Consider the following 20,824-nt stretch of genomic DNA (forward strand, 5'->3'; position numbering starts at 1 on the left):
TAAAAGAAAAAAACTATAACTATCAACAATCTAAAATATTTGTTAAAGAAAAATTTGTTCCTATTTTTTAGATGAAAAACAAAGTAAAGATTCATTACTGATGCAGGCTACTTAGCGTAAATACACAAGGGGACAAAATTTTTACATCACATACATTTAAATTTCAACAACTTTATTTTTGAGGGTTTGGAAATCCCTCACTCTGATTTCCACAAACAGGCGTTTGAATTACTCATGAAAAGAAAAACCTGGAGAATAAGTACATGTGCATAGCATACGTTTGTATCAACAGCTGAGTAACTTGAAATGCAAAGTTAACACTCTCAGTAAATCATGATGTATTTAATATCACGAGTGGGATTACAGTATAACATCCCACTGAAAGCACAAACCTTTTACTGACATTGTTTTCAGTTGGAGGAGGAAAAGTAGGTGGCTGACAAAGTCAAGAAAGGTGAACGTCTACCAGGAATCCAGGAAGGGACTTCCCAACTCAAGTTCCTAGCACCCAGCCCCTGACTCAACCGATGCCACAGCATGCCCTGTTATTACTGCAACCACAGCGGTTAGAAATCTGGACACGGTTCCCAGGTCAACGCCCACATTCCCAGTTTGTGTTTGTTTGCTCCAATTAGTCTTTGACATCTTTGCCTTACAGCTCTGCCTGGAGCTCACAGGCCCCTTCACAGTTTACTTCTCGTGCTCCTCACTGCTTCACAGACTACTTTACCTTCAAAAACACAGCAGGCTGAGTAGTTGGCAGCTGCCCACAGTTGACTAAACTCAAGATTTATTTCTCCCAATGTCTCTGAAACCAAAGGCTAAAAATAGCAGCTTGCGTTTTGTTTGTCTCTTCCACACATCATAAGCACACTTTCATGGCTTTATAATTTACTGCGAACAACGAACATGTAGCCTGCTGCACTTTTAGTGTCTAGAAAAACTTTATCAGACACAAATGGAAAAAGTAACAACTCCATATGCGAGCAAAATGGGTTCATACAGAGGGTTGTGGTATCAAAATGGGAATGTTTTCAGAGTAAGCTTCTCGGAAGGGAATAAAAAGCAGAGATGGTAAATCATCTTCAACAAATAAAAGCCAGATTTTAGTTTGAAGATTAAAGAAAATTATTTTTACTTAATTTTGAAATGTTACATATTACCATGTTATAAAAACAAAATTAAGAAGATAATCCTAGAATAGAATAGAATCAAATCTAATCTTTTATCTGTGCCTCAGTGTGTCACTGTGTCTCAGCAGCTACGTGAGAGGCAAAACAGAATGTGTTATACATTCTGAAACAATGGTCATAGAAGCAGCATAAACAGGAAAGATATTTACGGCTGTGCAGTAAAAGAATATAAATCATAAAACCAAAGTGAACTGCACCAGTTCTATGTGAATTGAGTTTTTGTGTTATCTACTTGACTATAGACAAGATATGTTTGATGCAAAGAATACAGGAAGAGAAAAACATAAATTTATGCAACTGAAACATCACAGTTCACCAAATGTGATCACATGAAGAAAACTATGAACTGAAATTTAATATTGATCTGTTGAACCTCCCTGAACCCCTGAATGTTTTGTGTGTCAAATTTTTGTATGTTTTTTTAATTTTTATTTTATGTTAGGTTTTTCTATGTAGCTTTAGCTACAACCTCAAATCGTAAGCTATTGATGCATATGTCACAAAATTAATGCAGGTTTTGCATCTTTTTTTAGCAACTGAACTAAATCGAATAGTTTTTGTCTTTGTCAGCATTTTTCCAAACACTGTTAAAATGCATTTTTAGAATATATTACACCTGCAATTTGACTATTTTTTTGTCTTCCATTGTTGTTAAGATCCCTTTAAAACTTTTCTATTATTATTGCTTTCTGTTAAATTGAGTCATATGTAACATACATTTTACTACTTAAACCTACCAATTTGCATGTGGCTTGGTAAAAATAAATATGTATAGAAAAATTCTTAAATTCTCATTTAAGGGTTTAAGAATAAAAAAAAAACAGAATTATCTTTTATGTATGTGATGATTACAGTTGGTAATGGGATTTTTTTTTTTTTTAAAGTGGAAATAGAAAAGGGACAGATGAATGAATAGATGGATGTTTCATTCCATAGTTTATGGTTGTTTATTTGCTTTGTAGGGAGCCTCCTTGACTGTGGGGACTAATAGCTGCTGCGAAGACTGACCTTTCATAACACAGATGTCCGGTTGATTGCTTTTTAAACTAAAATATGTAACAATCTTTGACTACAGACCGTATGAAGATGTGTAAGAAAACATAAATTAATTTCAATGAGATTAATTCCTCTGTCCTTCATTACTGAACCTCTCATGACGTTCGGAACGTTATTGCGGCTTGAAGGTGAGAAAATGAGGAACCTGAACATGCAGCATCATTCTTCTGAATGTCTCAATAAAACCTGCGCTTATCTCAAGATGTCCACATTATGATAAAGTTTTGCAACAGCGGCATTGCATTTCTGGATTATTTTCTGCTAGCTTTCAGTTGACCTTTCTGTGTAAATGTCTCTTTCATGCACTAATCACGTTAAAGTAACAGTTGTAAGGTAAACAAACTTTCACGACAAAAGAAAATCTAGTTCATCCTTTGAGGCTGCATTGATACTTTTATGTTTATATATGCATGAGCGTGAAGCATGCAAAAGCTGGTTGGTAATGCAGACAAAGAGGGAAGGCAGGGAAAGGAGGATGTTGGCTGGCGGAAGCTCTGCTTAATGCTGATAAAAGGAGCGCTTGGTTCTGAGGAAGGGAACTACTAACTGCTGTGGTCGCTGGCATAGGCAGTGGAGAGGGGAGCCGTCTGCACTTTACCACCACTTCACTTCTGCTCACGTAATTAATTTGCATTGTTTAATATTTGTGAAAAACACCTCTAGCTTTTGTCTAAAATAAAATGACCTGTAACAACTTTTATTTTTTTTTTCCTCCAATAGTGCTGTGTAGGTGCATATTTTCCAAAAAATAAATAAAAAAAATAAATGGCTTATATAGAAAAACTATATATCATAACAAATCTCTTTGAATGATTTTTGTTGTAAGCCTTAATAATAATTAATATTCACCTCTCTGCAAAGTTAACAATCATTATCTGGCTTTGCATGTTTCCTTATGTTGATTTATTGTTCAGGTTTTACTCATCACCCACTCTACCTGTCATCATTATCACTGTGGTATTTTGAACAATCACCTAGAAACTCCAATATATTTTTTGATAAAAGAGAGGGCATGACATCTGAAGTCCTTTAAACTCTGAGCAAGTTAAAGGCAGCATGCTGTTTCCTCTCCACTCGGGGCAATTGTGAAATCTTAGCAGCTAAACTGTGTAAACATAGTGCTGTATGGTTCATGGTTCTTTACCACAATGCTGTTATAAGTAAGTGTCAAATACGTTTATATCGCTTCATTGCAGTTACTTCTCTAGATGATTAATTTAGGTAAAACATTTTGTTTCCAGTAATACTCAAAACACTCATCCAAAAGGAGCTAACTGTAAGGCCAAACAATGATGTCATTTATGGACTAAGACAGAGGGAAATCCCCATCAGCCAGCCTTTTCCAAACGTTTCCCAGAAGTGGGAAGTAAGATAATTGGAGTTGGTTAAATGTGGGAGGATCCAGAAAAAAAAGATGCTGATGAGCAGGAGAAAACTGAAAAAAGCCCAGCAAATTGAGTGATTTCTGGTTGCTATGATGCTTTACAAATAACAACTTTGTTGTGTGACACAGACTGAGGGTTTGCCGTAGTTGAAATGAGGTTTGAGAATATAAAATAAATTTCTTGGTAAACCTGTGTAAAGCAACTTAATCTGTATCTGGTATGCCACTCATATAAAATAAATATTTGAACAAATATTTTGCTAATCAATTTGAGAATTATTTACAACGCAATAATCAATTTGAGGAATATTGCCCCAGATTTGGAAGTCATTATAACACAAAAACTGCATTGATGAAAGCTACTAAATATATTGTCATTAACTCGGGTGTTGGATTTTTGTATACACTCATTAGGTTGATCAAGTTTACCTTAGTAATGAGTTGAATTTCACTTTGCCATCAGAACTGCCTCAATTCTTTGCTTTCATATGCTTAGCAAGACATCAAAAACCTTCGTCAGAGAATTTGGTTCCATATTGACATGCTAAGATCAGGCAGTTGTAGCAGATTTGTTGGCAACAGCAACAATGGTGTGAAATGTAACCTTTCACCTCATCTCTAATGTGCACTATTTGTTTAATATCTGATGATTGTGCAAACCATTGGATCACAATGAAATAACGTTCAAAGGACCATCTTGAGAGGATTTGAGCTTTGTAGCATAGTGTATTATCCTGTTGGAAGCAATCATCAGACGACAGGTACACCGTGGTCATGAAGAAACAGACATGGTCAGTAATAGTAGTCAGGTTGTTGTCTCTAAATTTTGCTCAGATGATAAGAAGATACCCCAGATGTGGGCTGTTAGATCTCACTGTTGCATTAGATGCAATCATAAGTGACAGAACCAGGGTGAACACTGGAAAAAATGTAAGTTGATGGAGGCAATGTGATTTTTTGGCAATGTTCTGCTAAGAAATATTGGCTCCTGTGATCCATGTAGATGTAACTCTTTTACATTCTAAGCATTATTGCATAGCAATATCTTTCAAGAAAACATTATCGACACAAACCTTTTCCAGCAAAAGTAGTTCAGGAATGGTTTAATAATAACTTCTGCTAATGTTTTTCTGCCAGATACCACATGGCACAGTTTCAAATAGTAAGTTGATAGGTCAGGAATGTTTTGACAGTTAAATTGGGAGCCATGGCAGGACATCATAATGTTAGTCCGAAATTGTGTAGCTTGTGATTGTATTGAATTGTATTGTTTTGAATGACATTATAGGACTGCACTGTATTGGACAGTGAAAGTATATTAATTCCTTTAAAGTATTGGACTTCTTATCTCATAATATATATTTTCTTTTTTACTGAAATTAATTTGTCTTAATCTCAGATTTGGAGCTCGGTAAGAATCTGTTCTTTGTAATTTATTTATTTATTTATTTTTTACAGTGTTGAAGGATAACTTGGAATATAAATTTGAGTTAGAATAAATTGAATAGAACTACATGTTACAAATGGATTTTTGTTTGTGTCATTAATGGTGCATTTTATTGGGAAATTTCGACTTCCCAATCGGAAAGATCAATTGAACTTGTTGTAACACTTACAGAATCAAAATGAAGTGTGGCTATGTATTTAAAGAAATATTAATTAGTCATTAAAATATCTAAAGTAATCATTAATGTTTTATCATATAACTTTCCAATCAAACACAACGCTCTAGTAGTCTTTAGCGGCTCTCACTCTCATGTGACGTGATCTTTGCCCTAAACGTACGCACAACGTAAGATGCTGCGTGAGCCAATAGGGAAGAGCCTCATTTTGGAAGTAGTAGGCTGGTGGTAGCCGGGTAGCTAGTTTGCTAACGAGAAAGAAGATGGATTCTCCAATACTGGTATTGTTACCGCTTATATTCTTTCGTCATATTATTCCGTTTTACGGTAAATAACTAGTTTTAGCAATTATAAATAAATAACTGCAGTCATAAACATGGTACAATATCGGCATTATGCTCGTCAAGGAGCTAGATTAACAGGGAGCTAAGTGTTGGCTAACCAGTTAGCTTCGTTTATTGCTGATGTGGAAGTCCAGCGTCATTTTTACGACCTGTCTAGCATTTTAAATAGTTAAAAAATATTTTATGAACAATTTAAGATTAGCTTTGTGACATGGTCCCTCTCCTGACATAGTTTTCGCTGTAGTGTCCTGAAAGTGACAGATGTGTTTATAATTCCTAAAATGATCGCTTAAAATAATGGGTTGTTTGTGTCTCCACAGGAACCTTCCCTGCACACAGTCAAAGCTGTACTAATCCTGGACAACGATGGAGACAGGCTTTATGCCAAGGTAATAATTCTGTTTACTATGTAATGTTATTATATAATATTACCGAGATTTTATGCCTCTGAACTTCTCCTAGCATAACATACTAATTAAACAGTATCTAAAATAAGTATAATAATGGTGACATACCTTTTTGTTTTTATTTTCATATATATATATATATATATATAAATCATTAACAATACATCAGCCACTTACAAGCTTTACAAGAACGTAAGTCATTTTAAGGGAAGCGGGTTCTATTCAATACAATTTTAGGTCAGTTGCAGGCCTGCAGTAAATTTAACAGCCAAACTATAGTTTTGTGCACTTCATAAATAATTTTACCGAATCCAAAATCAAATATTTAAAATTAAGAAACTTTGTCTATTCAGGACCAAAACCTGTTATGTTTTAGTTGCTAATTTGTGTATAATTAGCTGTTGTTATATTGTTTTGGTGTATATTTTGAACACTGCCTTTTTAAACAGTAAAAATTAGGGTTTTTTTTATTTTTTATTACAAGACCAAAGCTGTCTGTGTGGTCAAAAGAACAGATGTGATTAAAAGAGATTTAAAAAATAACTAAACAATCTACAAGCTGCAGACAGTGCAGAGTAAACCCTCCAAATTGTATTGGCTGTAATTATGTACTTTTTTTTGACAATGGTTTGTGGTATTTAAAAAGCAAAGTAAAACAACATTTCCTATGCTATTTTTCTGTAGCCAAAAAATATTCACCCTAAATGTCATTGAACTGAAAACCCATACAGTTAATAATTATAAATATTATTGTATTGTTTTTTGTATTTGACTGTCATTAAAAAGAAACTTGTTGACGGAATCCTTAAACGTATATGTGAGGAATTTTCTACATGGGTTTGATTTTTAGATTTTTGTTCAAAGTATGAGAAAAAAAAATTACATGACAAGCAGAAGTCACAGCAGCAACACTAGCTGCTTATTTGTAATGTTCGTGAAGATAAGCCTATGCCCATGGTTTAAAATATGTCCAAATTGCTTATGGTTGCATTTAGATTCAGATAAATACACAGTGCTGATCTATTTACAGTATTATGACGACACATATCCGACAGTGAAGGAGCAGAAAGCTTTTGAGAAGAACATATTTAACAAGACTCACCGGACAGACAGTAAGCAATGTTTTCTGTATAAAAAGACTTATTTATTATCATTACAATACCTCATTTCATATCTTAAGAGCATTGTGATTATAATGGTGTTTGTTTATATTTCTTTTTTTTGTTCTATCCTTTAAGGTGAGATAGCATTACTGGAGGGCCTGACTGTTGTGTACAAGAGCAATATAGACCTGTTCTTTTATGTGATTGGAAGCTCACATGAAAATGAGGTAAACTTTAGATTGTGCATTGTACTATTTAGGATGTAAATCATCCTTCTGAAATATTACTAAATTTCACACAAAATAATAAAGTTTTGTTTTATTAGTTGTTGTTTTTTTATTCAAAATGTTATTTTGTTTCATGGTTAACATTTAATAGCTGTTAATGTCTAATGACTTAGCTAAAATAATTCTTGGTTAAATGTCATCGTGGTGTTACAACAATTTATGTAATACAGATATGTTACGGAGTACCACGCGTCGCACAATTTAGCATGCTTAGTGAGTTGAAAAGTGGTTTTATTAATATTACCTTGACTGATATTTATTTAAGAAAATGTAATATTTCTGCTTTTAAACTTCAAGTCTTCATTACTTAGCCACACATTAAAATATTATTTTAATTTCTAAAGGAAACAAAGTGTGAGTTTTAATATCTTCTTGTTTCTGCTCTTTACAGCTGATGCTTATGGCTGTTCTAAATTGCCTTTTTGATTCCCTCAGTCAGATGTTGAGGTATTTTTTTAGCACAATATCAGTCAACCATTTAAAATATTGTCTAGGAAAGCTGTGGTTTGCATTTATATATATTTTTTTTTCTGCAGAAAAAATGTTGAGAGGAGAGCTTTGTTGGAGAACATGGAGGGACTCTTCTTGGCTGTGGATGAAATTGTGGATGGAGGGTATGTACAAAATTTGACAGCATGAAACCTTCAATGCCAAGAATTGGTTTGTTTTTTTTCACTTTCGGCTGGTGTCTTTGTGTACTTAATAATTTATTGAACATTTTGTGTCTCCTCCAGGGTGATCTTAGAGAGTGACCCACAGCAAGTTGTGCACCGTGTGGCTCTCAGAGTAAGCTCTGCTCACTAACTTTCCTTGCAGAAATAGTCCAGAGTTTGGTCTTCCTTTTGTGAACTGCGTATGTATTATTTTTCTTGTAGGGTGATGACGTACCTTTGACAGAGCAGACAGTCACTCAGGTATACAGTATATCCTCACTTCGGTTCACTCTCTCCTACTAAGTTTAAAAGATTCGTTAGATTATAGATCTTTAAAAGTCACTATTCTACAATCTGGTATGAAGGCCGATTGTAGAATAGTGGACATGACGCGATGTTTCACTTCATGTCCTCTTCTCCCGCTTTGTCACTCGCCTTCAGGCTGCTGTTTTTTTGTTGCCTTATATGCGCAATGGTGTGCATGATAACTAATTATTCAGTGGTAGAAGGTAGCCAGTAGTAGTTCCTGTCTTTTAGTTTCTATGCAGCTCTGTCTGTCTGTGGGTGTGAGCTCTTCTTGATTAATGTTGTCATTTAGGAGATCTGAGACCGGCCAACGCCATTCCTCCTATTGCAATGATTAATAGCTGTGTCCAGTCTCGATGCTTTATGGTTATGATTTGGCTTTCATTCAATCAATTAAGATGATTAATTAGGTCTTCATAATTCCTTTTCATTTATATCACTTAGTCATTTTTTTGTGGTATTACTTCATTTTTTATCATTACGCTAGGGTACATTAATTTTGTTTTTCTTTCTTTTTTTCTTTTTAGTTCACTTGAATGTTTGTTGCCATTATGGTTTGACTACAATTTTACTGCACACAATTAAACCTTGTTTTGTGTAATTAAAAGTACTTCTCTTTCGCAGGTGCTTCAGTCTGCCAAAGAACAGATCAAATGGTCACTTCTCCGATAGTTGTCTTTACGCCAGCGTAACCAGTGAGCCGCTGCTCGGCACAGACCACATGGCACTGATCTCCTCATCTAGCCTACATTTGAGTCAAAGCTGTAGCAGATCAAACGGCTGATTGAGTCACACTTTCGGACTTCTACTTTCTGAAGTTTCCTTTTTCATATTTTTTCTTCTGTCTTTCTGCTCTGTTTTTATTATCAAAGAGGCCAAAATGTGTACATTCCAGTAATGACTGGCCTGTTTTGTTGATTACTTTTTTAATTGTTTTTTTTTCTTCCAAAAATGTATCTACAAATGTTATACACCGATAGACATCAAAACCTCTGAAACCATTCCATGTACCACTCTATTCTGAGATATAACCCTTTGAACAGCATGCTGTCGTTCACAGATCACTGTAAAAAATAAAGTTGTGTTAAATTTACATTTGTTAAATATTTGCACCCAGTATTGCATTCATTATATGTTTTATTTCCTAAATTGTTTAACATTTGTTACTTTTGTGTGCACTGTTCTGTTTTCCAAAGTGTTACAAATGGTGAGGAAAACATAAAGCTTTATAGCTTAACATGGATTTAATGTTTTTTTTAAAAAAAAAAATCCTTATCAGTGACCCTTTGTTCTTGTTTGGATAGCTGTACCTTAAGAAATAGGAAAGGAATTCTTATTGAAGTGAAAGTGTGCCATCTACCGGTAATGGGAAGGAATTACATAACTTGACAAAAATATTTTTGGGGGAGAAACTTTATTCCTTCCACTAGAATCAAAACTTGATGTTGAGTCTTGTAAAATGAAAAGTTGTATAAGGAAGATAACTATCTTATGCATGTGTATCTACTGATGTGCGTCTTGGATGCCATGTACACCCAGCTGTCACACACTTGCTCCCTTCACTAAATATTTATGAAGGGGGTGGGCTGAAAGAAATGCAAGAAATAATAGACATGACATCCATCTGATGTACAGTAGATCATTCGAAATGACCTTCCTGCCAGTTAATTCCAGATTTTTTTTGTTTCTTCATATTTTTTTCAATCTTTATCCCAGACAAAAAAGGGTCTGCAGTACAAAGAGATAAAACAAATGCATACAAGAAGTTAAATAAGAAAAGAAACAAGGCTTAAAATTAATAAGAAAAGCCTATTTGATTTGCTTTTGCAGCAAATTGATTTCAGCCTAGAATGAACAGTTCATGTGCAATCTAATGTCTATTCTTCTAAAGTACATAAATTGGTTTATATTGACATCCTTAAACAAGTATAATTTAAAAATACACAGAGGGTTTTAAAATACTAACAAAACGTTTTCCATTTGATTTTAAAGGCTTTTCACAATCCTCTGTGTAATGGCATTTATTATGTAGAAATTATGTTTTTGTAAAATGCCTTGAGACATTTGTTGTGAATTAGCGCTATATAAATAAACTGAACTGAATTGAACTGAAAATAGAAAACATTAGCCTGACCCATTAATCATATTATTTTGGCTTTGCTCCATTTTATCCTGACACATGCCCTAAATAAAATGCTAGGATGATGCTATTTACTAAGTGTTCAGTGGACAAAAGTAGTAAGAAAGAGGATGGTAATTATTATAAATGGTCCCCATTAACACACCAGTTTACTGTTATCACGCCAGTTTGCTGGTATAATGAGAACAGCTTATGTCTCAGTGTGCGGCTTTAGTGCAAGACGTGGGGGCAGGAGGGGGGTTTGAAGGTTAAAAAGGACGAGGCCAGCTCGGGTAGGCAGCAGTAAATGTAATTAGATGAAATCCCAGGAAGAGCACAGCATGGAAGAGATCGGGTTAAAACACAATCCCACCCGAGATGCTTCTCCAAGTTCTCACTTTTCATTGAGATGGGCCTGCAGCACAAACGGCATCTCAGTGACTTGCCGTCATCCTGTAATTACAGTTGCACCGTCATAAAAAGCAGCCAGGTAATTTATTTTAATTATACAGGAATGAGTACAGCAGTTAGAAGCGTCATGGCCTGACATACTGTACATAACATGCAGTAAAATTGTCAGAGACGTGTGCGTTAGAGTCTCGTAATTGATCGATGCATACAGTGAAGGACTCGGTCCTTTCTCTTGTGAGAGTGTGTGTTTGTGGGGAGGGGCGGTGGGACTTTGTAAATTAGTCAATAAATTCTCATCATCTGCAAGCTTACAGAGTCTTTATGCCAGAGTCAATGGGCCCCAGCACCCATTCATTAGTATGTCCAGGTAAACGGACACAAATAGGTAAACTATGCATACATGGAAACGTACTTACAGCACCATGCACAATATCACCCCTGGTAAAGATCTGTGCAAAGCCTTAAAATAAATGCAGGTTTTATTTATTTATATATAAAAGGTTTATTGCTCCTAGAATAGCGTTGTTCATGGTGGCAGCATGTTGCAGCAGCTCTGTTATGTTCTGATTTACTCTTTTTGTTTTCATTTATATCCATAATTTTCTGGTTTGCAGCATTGGATGTTTGGATAATTAATACCTTTGGTTTTGGATGTTGTGCATATGGACGGATTTTCACTCTTTTCTTTTCTCTTTTAAACTGTCAGGCAGTTGCTATGATGCATAACTGTAGCAATAAGGTATTGTTTTTACAAGTGGGAGCAACTGAAATAGCATCCCAACAGTTCAAATAATACTTGAACTACAACCCAAATTCCAGAGCAGTTGAGAGGATGCAGAGCAGGACTAAAGAGCAGAGAGAGGAGGTAGTTAAAATCATCTCTTCCATTGATTATGACGAGAAACAATCATATCACCAATTTCAACGTCTTTGTAACCGGTCAAAGATTTAAAGAGGAACGGCGAAGAAAATGAGGTGTATTAACAGTGCTTGCAGACAACTGATGGTATCATCCAGAGCATGTTACTCTGACATATTGCCTCTGAAATTGAGCTGCTTGCCTGTCATTAGATTGTCACAGAGGAACAGTTTTCAGTCAGAGGCCTCTTCAGATTTAGCAAAATCACTGGTGAGGCGGGACAAGGCATGTTCATTTGTATAGAATTATCAATACACAAGACAATTCAAAGTTCTTTACAGAAAAAGGATTAGGGTTAAACAAATCAAAATTAAAAACAACACTAAAAATAGCAGTTTTAGCCAACACACAGAAAAGAAAACGTTACGCTGCGTCTATGAAATAAATATGCAGGATATCAACAATTTAACTGCAGTAAACAAATATTTGTTCAGTCCTGATTTAATGAACCCATCAGTTTCTGAATATCTCTGTTTTTTTGAGCGTTTGTTCCAGAGCTGAGTAGCATATAAACTAAACGTACCCTCACCCCTCCCTTTTACAGGAATTGAAGAATTGTGATTGTAATCTGACAGTTCTAAAATGTATTTACGACCAAGGCTATTCAGTATGTTAAGGGTTCAAACAAGATATTAAAATCTATCCTTTTGGCAAACACTGGTATAGTGATTTAGGGTTGCGTTTAATATAGGCCATTTTTCTGTCACTGATCAGAACTCTGCTAGCAGCATTTTGGAGGAGCTGCAGCTGTCTGTTTGACTTTTATAAAGACGTCAATGCAATAATCCAACCAACTAAGAAGAAATATATTCACCAGTTTTTCTGTTTCTTGTTTTAACAGGACACTATTTATTCAACTAATGATTTAAGATGAAAGCAAGCTTAGGAATATAATTTGTTATATTCCTAATATAATAAATTGCGTTATTAAAACTTTGATCTGAGGTTACAATAACAGCCAGATTTCTTGCATTCTTTGTGGTTTTAAGGCTCATTGAATGTAGTAGAGTTGTGATCTCCAACATATCTTGGAATAAGAAAAGACTTTTCTTTTTTATGGCATAAAGTCTGAGGAAATTATGGACACTCCAGCTCAGTTACTGTACATGTGGTGACATAGAAATATAAAATTGTGTTATCAGAATAAACATAAGAAATATTTTAGATGATACTCTATTATGTGAACTAAGTGGAGAATATACTGTAGATGTGGAATAAAACAGGCAGGTGAATCTTACCTTGAAGAATCCCATATTTGATCTTTGTCTATTCAACTTTATATCTCATTATAAAAATATAATTATAATTGTGTAAAACACAAAGAAGCCCCAGTTTACATAATAAGCTGTCATTCAGATTAGCACACTACCAGAAATATCTCCTTGTTTTTCCAGTAGTCAATCTGTAAATGTAGCAGAGATCTATCCAGAATAAACTGATGCCACTCTCATTGGGACCCCATACATTCTTAGAAAAGAAATGTATCTAAAATGTTGAAAATGTTTTTTTTCCCATGTTGATTTTATAGTCTAAGGACATTGAGTTAGCTACTTATGATTTAAATGTTTAAAACAACTGTAATGACTGATGTTTATTTAACCACAACACAGAGTGAAGAGAATGGCAGAGAAGGTAAAGATAAAAACAAATTCCCATGGCTCACGGCTAAAGAACCGCTGCAGCTCATCCGAGTTTTACAAAACAGTAGAAGAGTCTGTATACAATTTCCTGGAAGCAGAAGGAAACATCTGTCCGTATACCCACGACACTACAAACCCCCGTCTTCCCCCAAAAAACAACAACAATAACCAGGAGGATGCTGCATGGATAAACATTTATTTAGAAATAGGCCATTAAAAGCTACTTAAAGTGCTTGCAGTTGTGAATGTGTGCATGTAGAGTAGAGGAGATATGTACCCAAGCCTGCTTCCCCCCCTCGCCTTCGCGGCAGCATTGTGGCAGCCTGACATGGTTTATGGCCCCGGTTGCCCTCTCTGGCTCTGTTTATGGATTCCCATAGAAAAAAGAATCATGGCCACTCCAAGGAAACCCAGCCAAAAACAACACCTCCACCGTTGCACTCTTGCCTGCCTTTGCCATAACTCAACTCAACTATTTATGTCTCTAGAAAAAGGAGAAAAAACTTTTCATAGTAATGACATAAGATGACTGTAAATTCCGATGATAATGTTTAATTTTTTTTGTGTCATTGTAAAATAAAAATGTCACCACATGTGTGTGGTTTATTGGAGGTCGTTATAAGTTGGTAAAAAAAAAAAAGTGGGATTTTCTTTTTTGAAAAGGAACAGGGTAACCCCCATCCCCACTCAGCCATCACAGGTCTGATTTCACAGAACCATTTATTTCTTAGTATACCTGTAAGATTTAGCTCATGAAAATGCTCAACTCTTATTGGATAATGAAATCACACCACCAAGGGAATTGTTTGCTGAAGAAATATCCCTTCATCTGATGTGTTTTGCTTAGGCTTTTTTTCTACGTTCCCTTGCTTGTAACTCTTTCCAGAAAGCATTGAATTGGAAGATGGTCGTAGAAACTCTTTATTCTGGGTTTAAATGCTCCATGAGCATGCTGTGCTTCTTCCAGGCTGAAAGAAAAAAGCCCTCCAGCTTAAAGCCTTGTTTAGGTTTGCTCTGCTGCAGGGGGAATTCCAATGTGTTCTGAACTTGCACAACTGGGGCACATCTGGTAGAATGTGCTGAACTGGACTCTGGTTTACCCCCTGCTTCAGACCCCCACAGGCAGGCTGTAATCCAGAAGGCTTGCCACTAATGAAGTTGTGTCACAAAAGTCAGAGGCTACTGCTGTTATCAAACAGCCAGCACAAATTTAGGTGCAGATATGATGCAAAAGAGCCCTAAAGAAGGCCCATCAGTCAGTTTTTATTGTAAACAGTCAACATCAGACACGTGTATGGTGGTTGTAAACCTTTATGAGGGCTATTCCTTAGCTTCAACTGCATCTGGAAGAAAACCAAAAATTATTTTTTTTTTGCAGTGGAGACTAAGCCCGTCCTTCCCCGTTTGTTAGTTTGCTACAGAATTTGCACTTTTCTTTTTCCCTTTGTTCATCTTCGAAGATTGCAGAGAAATAGATTTTCTCTGCATACCTCCACCTTCACTATATTTCCTTATTCACTTTTCCTCACTCTCTTCCCCTTCTTCCCCATGGATTCCCCCAGCCACACCAAGACACCGTTAACAGAGCAGCCCAGACAGATTTACAGCCATCGTCTTTCCATTGGCCGCCACTGTGACAGCTGAGATTTAACGCTGCCTTCTCATTGGCCAAGGCGGGACAGGTTAATTTACGGCTGTACTGTGATTTGATGCCTCCTGCCTTTGAAGTGAGTTACTGCTCTGTCGCTCATAGGACACAGAAACGGTGTCAGGTTGCAATCGTAAAAATCTTATCCCTGAAGGGAGGTGGCACTGGAGTACAATAGTCCTTATATCACTAGAGCTTCTTGCAAGGAAAGAGATACAGCAGAAAGAGAGAAGTGTCCAAGTACCAAGTTGTTCATTTGAAAATGTTTTGAATAAAACATCATGTCTGTACCCAAGAGAGGAATCCGATTATGATGCAAAATGAGGGAAAAGGTGATTTTTCATGTCAGCAGACTCAAGAATGTGTTATTCCTGCCTCTTCTTTTTGGACCTGAACATACCTGTGCATTGGCTAAGTTTCCTTCACTCATTCCAAATAACTTCTTTTCTGAATTTTAATCTTTAGCAGTCACTATATTTATTTATTTTAAGTTTATTTGATAGGACAGACACACATCGACACAGACAAACTGAACAAAACAGCAGGCCCATGTTTGCGACATAATGCAATAGCAACAGCTAATTCGCAGCACTTGTCCCTAGATGGGCTTTTAAAAAGTACCTCTAAAAATTTAAGTGATAATCATTTAAAGTAGCACAGCATAATGTTGACAACATCTACAAACAAACAGTGAAACATAAAATATCAAAAATGGGTACAGTTCTGTTTTTGACATAACCAGAGTTTTATTTGTTTCTTGAACGTACTAAAACTGGTTACGAACTTTAAATCAACAGGAAGTGAGTTCCAAACTGCAGATCCTCTCACAGACAGAGTACTTTGAGCAAAAGTGGTTCTTCGAAAGGGGACCTTACAATTTCCATCTGAAGCCGCTCTAGTAGATCTGCTATTGCCCTGCAGTCTCTTTATGCAATCGCTTAGTGGTGTAGGTGCATATCCATTTAAACCCTTAAAAATCTATTTTAAAAGATTATAATTTATAAAATCAGGATTTAGCATATGCCACTTCTTCCTTGACTGAGAACCAAGTATTAGCATTGCTGCCTTGAAGCAAAAAGGTCATTTGCTCAAATCCTTGTCAAAGGCCTTTTCTAAATGACCTTTACATTTTATATTCATGCAGCATGCATGGGTTCTCTTTACATACTCAAGCTTTTTTTCACTGTCAAAAAAGTACACATTAGGTCACTTGACCTCTCCATAATGGTTGGTCATCTTTGTGTCATTCTGTAATGGACTGGTAACTTGTCACCTCTCGCCTATTTACTGCTGGAAATAGGTTTGGCCTCTCCTAAACCCAATAGGTATTAAGTGGATATAGACAATAGCTGGATGGATGAATGCAAACAATTTCTGCTGGTGAAACATTTTCAAGAACAACGTAGTACATAAGGTAACAGGAATGCATGATGTCCGTTCTGGTGAAATATTATTAATCACAATTTTCTCCCATAAATTACTTATTTCAATATTTTAAGCAGATATATGTTTTAGTTGTTCATTTTTATATATAAAAAAATATATTTTATTTGTCTGATAAGTGTTGGTGGCAGTGCATGGAGTGAAACACCTGCGTAAAATGAAGTTGGTAGTTTGCAAGTGTACCACAGGCACTCACATACATACAAAAAAAAGAGTAGATGGCTTGAAAAGCTGGCTACTCGTCTTATTATTCATGAAAGGACAAAAGATGGACAAGATTATCTTGTTCACTTTTGGGTCAAAAAACCCCAAAACAGCCAAGTAAATCCTTTTATCTCATAATAGATCTGCAACCATGTACTTCCACAGTCATTTCCTATCGGCCTGTTATATCTGTTCATATAAAACCATCATCTATCTGGAGCCTATCTCTCCATCAGCCTGACAGACAAATTCAAGATGTTGCAGAATGTGTCACTGTAACGGCCTTGACCCAAGGAAATCTCTTAAGGGGAAATAGCATGGGGTGTTCTGCCTTGCCTATCAACCCCGAACAAATTCTTGCACCGTCTACCCCTGAATTTCACCCCACCACCACCTTTTACTTTCACGCTTCACATGCCGAGGTTGTGTGCTCAAGTAGAAAATTGTTGGGAAAAAAGAGACTGAGGAAAGCCCTGGACTTGCCTTGTCAAGTGGGATTGCACAATTTCACGAAAGAACTTGATAACTTGGAGATTACACAGTTTGCCCCCCTGACATCGAGCCATGCAGGAGAGAGAAAACAGGTTCTACATCTTAAAGTGACATGATCCCCCTGAACTTTAAGAGTGATGGATTGTTCGGCGGCACTTTTGAAAAGGCTGTGACAAATATGCCTGTATAGAGTTAACCATTTCTGCGGGCCTTTCTTGTAGAATCATGCTACTTTCAAACCTTTAAATTAATTGCTCTGACCTGATAAACAAACACAAACCTTTATATCTTTAAATTCTTGAGTTATTGGAAACAATGATTCAATAGGAATATAATTTTTTACTTTTCATATTAAAGAAAAGGAGATTAGTATGTGACTTCACTCCTTTAGTCATTCTTTGATATGCAGAATGTAAAAGTTGCGGCTCCTTGGAAATGTATGCCTTTCTACGGGACATTGAGGATCGACCTGAGCTCAGATGTGGTTCTCTTAAAGTGAAGATAATTGTGATGGTCTGAAAAAATAGCAATCTGTTTTTCTCTCATCATGTTCTGGATACTGATAGTCAGAGTAGCCATGAAAGCATTTCATGCACTTCTATAGAATCATCAAACACGATATAAATCATCTTGTGGTAGACATTTACACCTGTACCAAATGTCATGGAAGTTTATCAAAAGGTGTTAAGGCTCCCCACTGAAAACCAGAAACATCTCAATGTAAAGTAATAGGACACTTACAGACATTACTAAACTAACAGCGATTATTTATCCCAGTCACATATAGATCTAATATATGTTAGCCAGTCCACCCAGTAAATGGTAATATATATTTCAAGGGGTAAATTTAAAACTTGAAATAGCATCTGTGCAAAGAAAAGCATTTTTCCTTTTTCCCTGGGAAAATGATATAGGTCCTACTTATCCACATTAGACACATGTGCTGGCAAGACTGAAGTTGTCTGTGCCTGTATAAAATGTGCTAAAAATAAAGACTTGAGCTGACAGCATTTACTGTCAGCTGCCAGATTTTATGACAGTTTTATTAAATCTGCACAAGTACATCCAAGTAGATCAAAATTTGTTTAACGCTACAATTTTTAATGTGTAAAAGCAACGAATATGAGAGTTAAGCAACCTGCTGTCCAGAGCCAGGTCCAAACAAGAACACAGTACAACTACTCATAAATTGTTGGTAACTCAGACACACATTGTTTTGTCAGTCTAATCTGACAGCGAACAAACTGCATAATTAAAAAAAAAAGCAATTATACAGGAAGATAAGTCTTTGCCTAGAGTATACACAGAAGAAAACTATTTAAAGAACTTATTGATAACTAATGGTGTTCAATTTATTTCACAATTTTGAAATGTCAAAGTTTTATGTCAAATAAATCTGTCCAAACGCTCCCTAAAGCCAGATCTGTGACTTGAAAGGCTAGACGTCCTGAGCCAACACTGAGTTCAACTTCAGTGTTGTCGGACATCGTCAAGATGTTTTTCAGGAACTGTGAGACAGGACGTTTTGTTTGTTTTGGTCTGCAGTGGTTTTCACTTCGAAACCCTCCGATGGATAGCATTTCTTTCTAGGTTTTTTCTTGTTTTTGAATCATGATCACTGACATTAAGTGAGGCCATGCTGTAAGTGTTGATTCAGTTTCTTTTGTGATCTCTTGGATCAGTATTGTTGCATTCATGTAATTATGGTTGGTCAGCCACTCCCAAGTTCACCACTTTTCCATGTTTTTTTGTATTTGTAAATAATGGCTCTTGCTGTTATTGCATATCTTCCTGATGTCTTTTTATATATATATATATATATATATATATATATGTATATATTAGCCTACTTCATTTTGTCAAACTATGTTTAGTTTTGCTTGATTTATACACTGAGAATCTGCTGGTTAACCCAGACTGAATTAACTTGAATATATATCTTGATTTGTTACACATACTGACAACTCAGAGTAATTTAATACAGTAAATCAATACACCAAACTCAAACTTGACCATCTTGAAGGAACCTACTATTCCTATTAAGCCCAAAACTTTACTCCTTTTTTGGAATTTCTTTCTAATTCTCCAAACCAAAGCTAAGGCATTCACTACTTATGACTACAGAACATAACCTCACTCCCAATTGATTCTGTAATTTATTATAAGGTAGTACATTAAGCACAGCTGTTGATGTGTTGCCCACTTCACAGATGCCAGAGAAAAAGTGTTCATGTAGAACTTGACATTTCATCAATAAGAGTTGTCCTGATTGTGGCTTTCTGTTCTTAAAGGAGCTACAAACCTAAAAGCTGGTGAATAATGGCTTTTCAAGGTGAAACATTATTGAAAAGATTTCCTTGACAGTTGGGACGTTCATCCTTGTAGGTTGAATGTCAACTAACATGAGATCAATTTATCTCTGCAAGATACTTGGACTGGATGATACAACATCAGACTAATGCTAAATCAGTTTTTTTTTTTTATTCAATATGCACACAGTCTAATAAATAAAGTTTGTGTGTTCTGACTTCTCTGGAGGTGGATTTTCATGTATGAATATTCATGATCTTAGCACGTCTAAATGGAAGTAGGCCAGATTCAAAATTTTCCCCAGCCGACTGTCAGATGGGTGATAGCTTTCGCTTGTCTTTTCCTCCGTGCACGTTTTTGAGTCCTGGGAGTGACATGCAGATGCTAATTAATCTTGTTGAGTTACACTAATTAGAAAAGTAGTGGCACACATTTGAATATGGGACAGTTTGAGGAATGAAATGACTTAATGTTCCCATCAGAGACATTTTGTGAGGCAGACATCCCCCTGGTATATCTCCAAAAATGTTCACTAGATTTTAGTCTCTGCAGCTGTGATAACTTCTTATAATGGACATTGCCATTTTGTCTGTTTTCAGACTAATGCCAAACCACTGCCTTTGGCTAAGACGTGTTTCGTTTGACCCATATATTCTTCAGTTTTGCAACGTTAAAATTTTCATTTTGATGGTATACTTCTTTGGATTTAGTTACATAAATAATTCATTTCAGAATAATAGCCTCAAGTATAAGAGAACATTGGAGTATTTGGTAATCATTAATAAGTAATTTATTCCCATTCTCTCTGCTCCCTGTCTGAAAAAAACTTGGGATTTATGACAAATTACTTCATCTAATATCAAATAATTATCTAGCAAAAGTGTGATAAATTAGATTCATGTTATCTCATTTCTGCTAACATAGTTGATTTTACTGCATGAAAAATATGTGCAACAGTGTTCACAGACATTTCCTTAATTTTTAATCCTCATTACCGATATTATTTTCTTTAGGTTTCTGAAATACATCCATGAGGTTGGTACGAGTTTTCAAGGACATGTCTGCGAAGACATTGAAGAAAATGTGAAAAACCTGGGGAGAGGAATTGAAATTTTAATGGAAAGCGGCGGCACCAACACAGCTGACGGCTATGTAACACCTCAGACAGCTTAAATATCACCGCTAATTAACACAGAGAGGTAGGCTGTCACAGGCATGATGGATGCTCAGAGGGCACAGATTGTTGCTTTCAACCAACCAGCGATTCCTTTATTAATCAAAGC

General features: G+C 35.8%; 1 protein-coding gene across 1 annotated transcript; it reads left to right on the top strand.

The window, feature by feature from the left end:
• The first annotated feature begins 5,443 nt into the window (after positions 1–5,443).
• copz1 (COPI coat complex subunit zeta 1) lies at positions 5,444–9,459 on the top strand. Its single transcript, XM_028023692.1, has 9 exons — positions 5,444–5,536; positions 5,920–5,988; positions 7,037–7,118; positions 7,245–7,336; positions 7,788–7,843; positions 7,933–8,010; positions 8,131–8,182; positions 8,272–8,310; positions 8,980–9,459. Exons 1-9 carry the CDS (start codon positions 5,519–5,521, stop codon positions 9,025–9,027), a joined length of 534 nt encoding a protein of 177 aa, XP_027879493.1. The 5' UTR covers positions 5,444–5,518; the 3' UTR covers positions 9,028–9,459.
• The last annotated feature ends 11,365 nt before the right edge of the window (positions 9,460–20,824 follow it).

The sequence above is a fragment of the Xiphophorus couchianus genome, chromosome 1, assembly GCF_001444195.1.
Source record: "Xiphophorus couchianus chromosome 1, X_couchianus-1.0, whole genome shotgun sequence".
Taxonomy (NCBI): domain Eukaryota; kingdom Metazoa; phylum Chordata; class Actinopteri; order Cyprinodontiformes; family Poeciliidae; genus Xiphophorus; species Xiphophorus couchianus.

Coding starts and splice junctions, on each gene's coding strand:
- copz1 (XM_028023692.1), top strand. Junction 7,844..7,932: donor TCCCTCAGTCAGATGTTGAG/GTATTTTTTTAG, acceptor TTTTTTCTGCAG/AAAAAATGTTGAGAGGAGAG. Junction 8,183..8,271: donor TGCACCGTGTGGCTCTCAGA/GTAAGCTCTGCT, acceptor TTTTTCTTGTAG/GGTGATGACGTACCTTTGAC.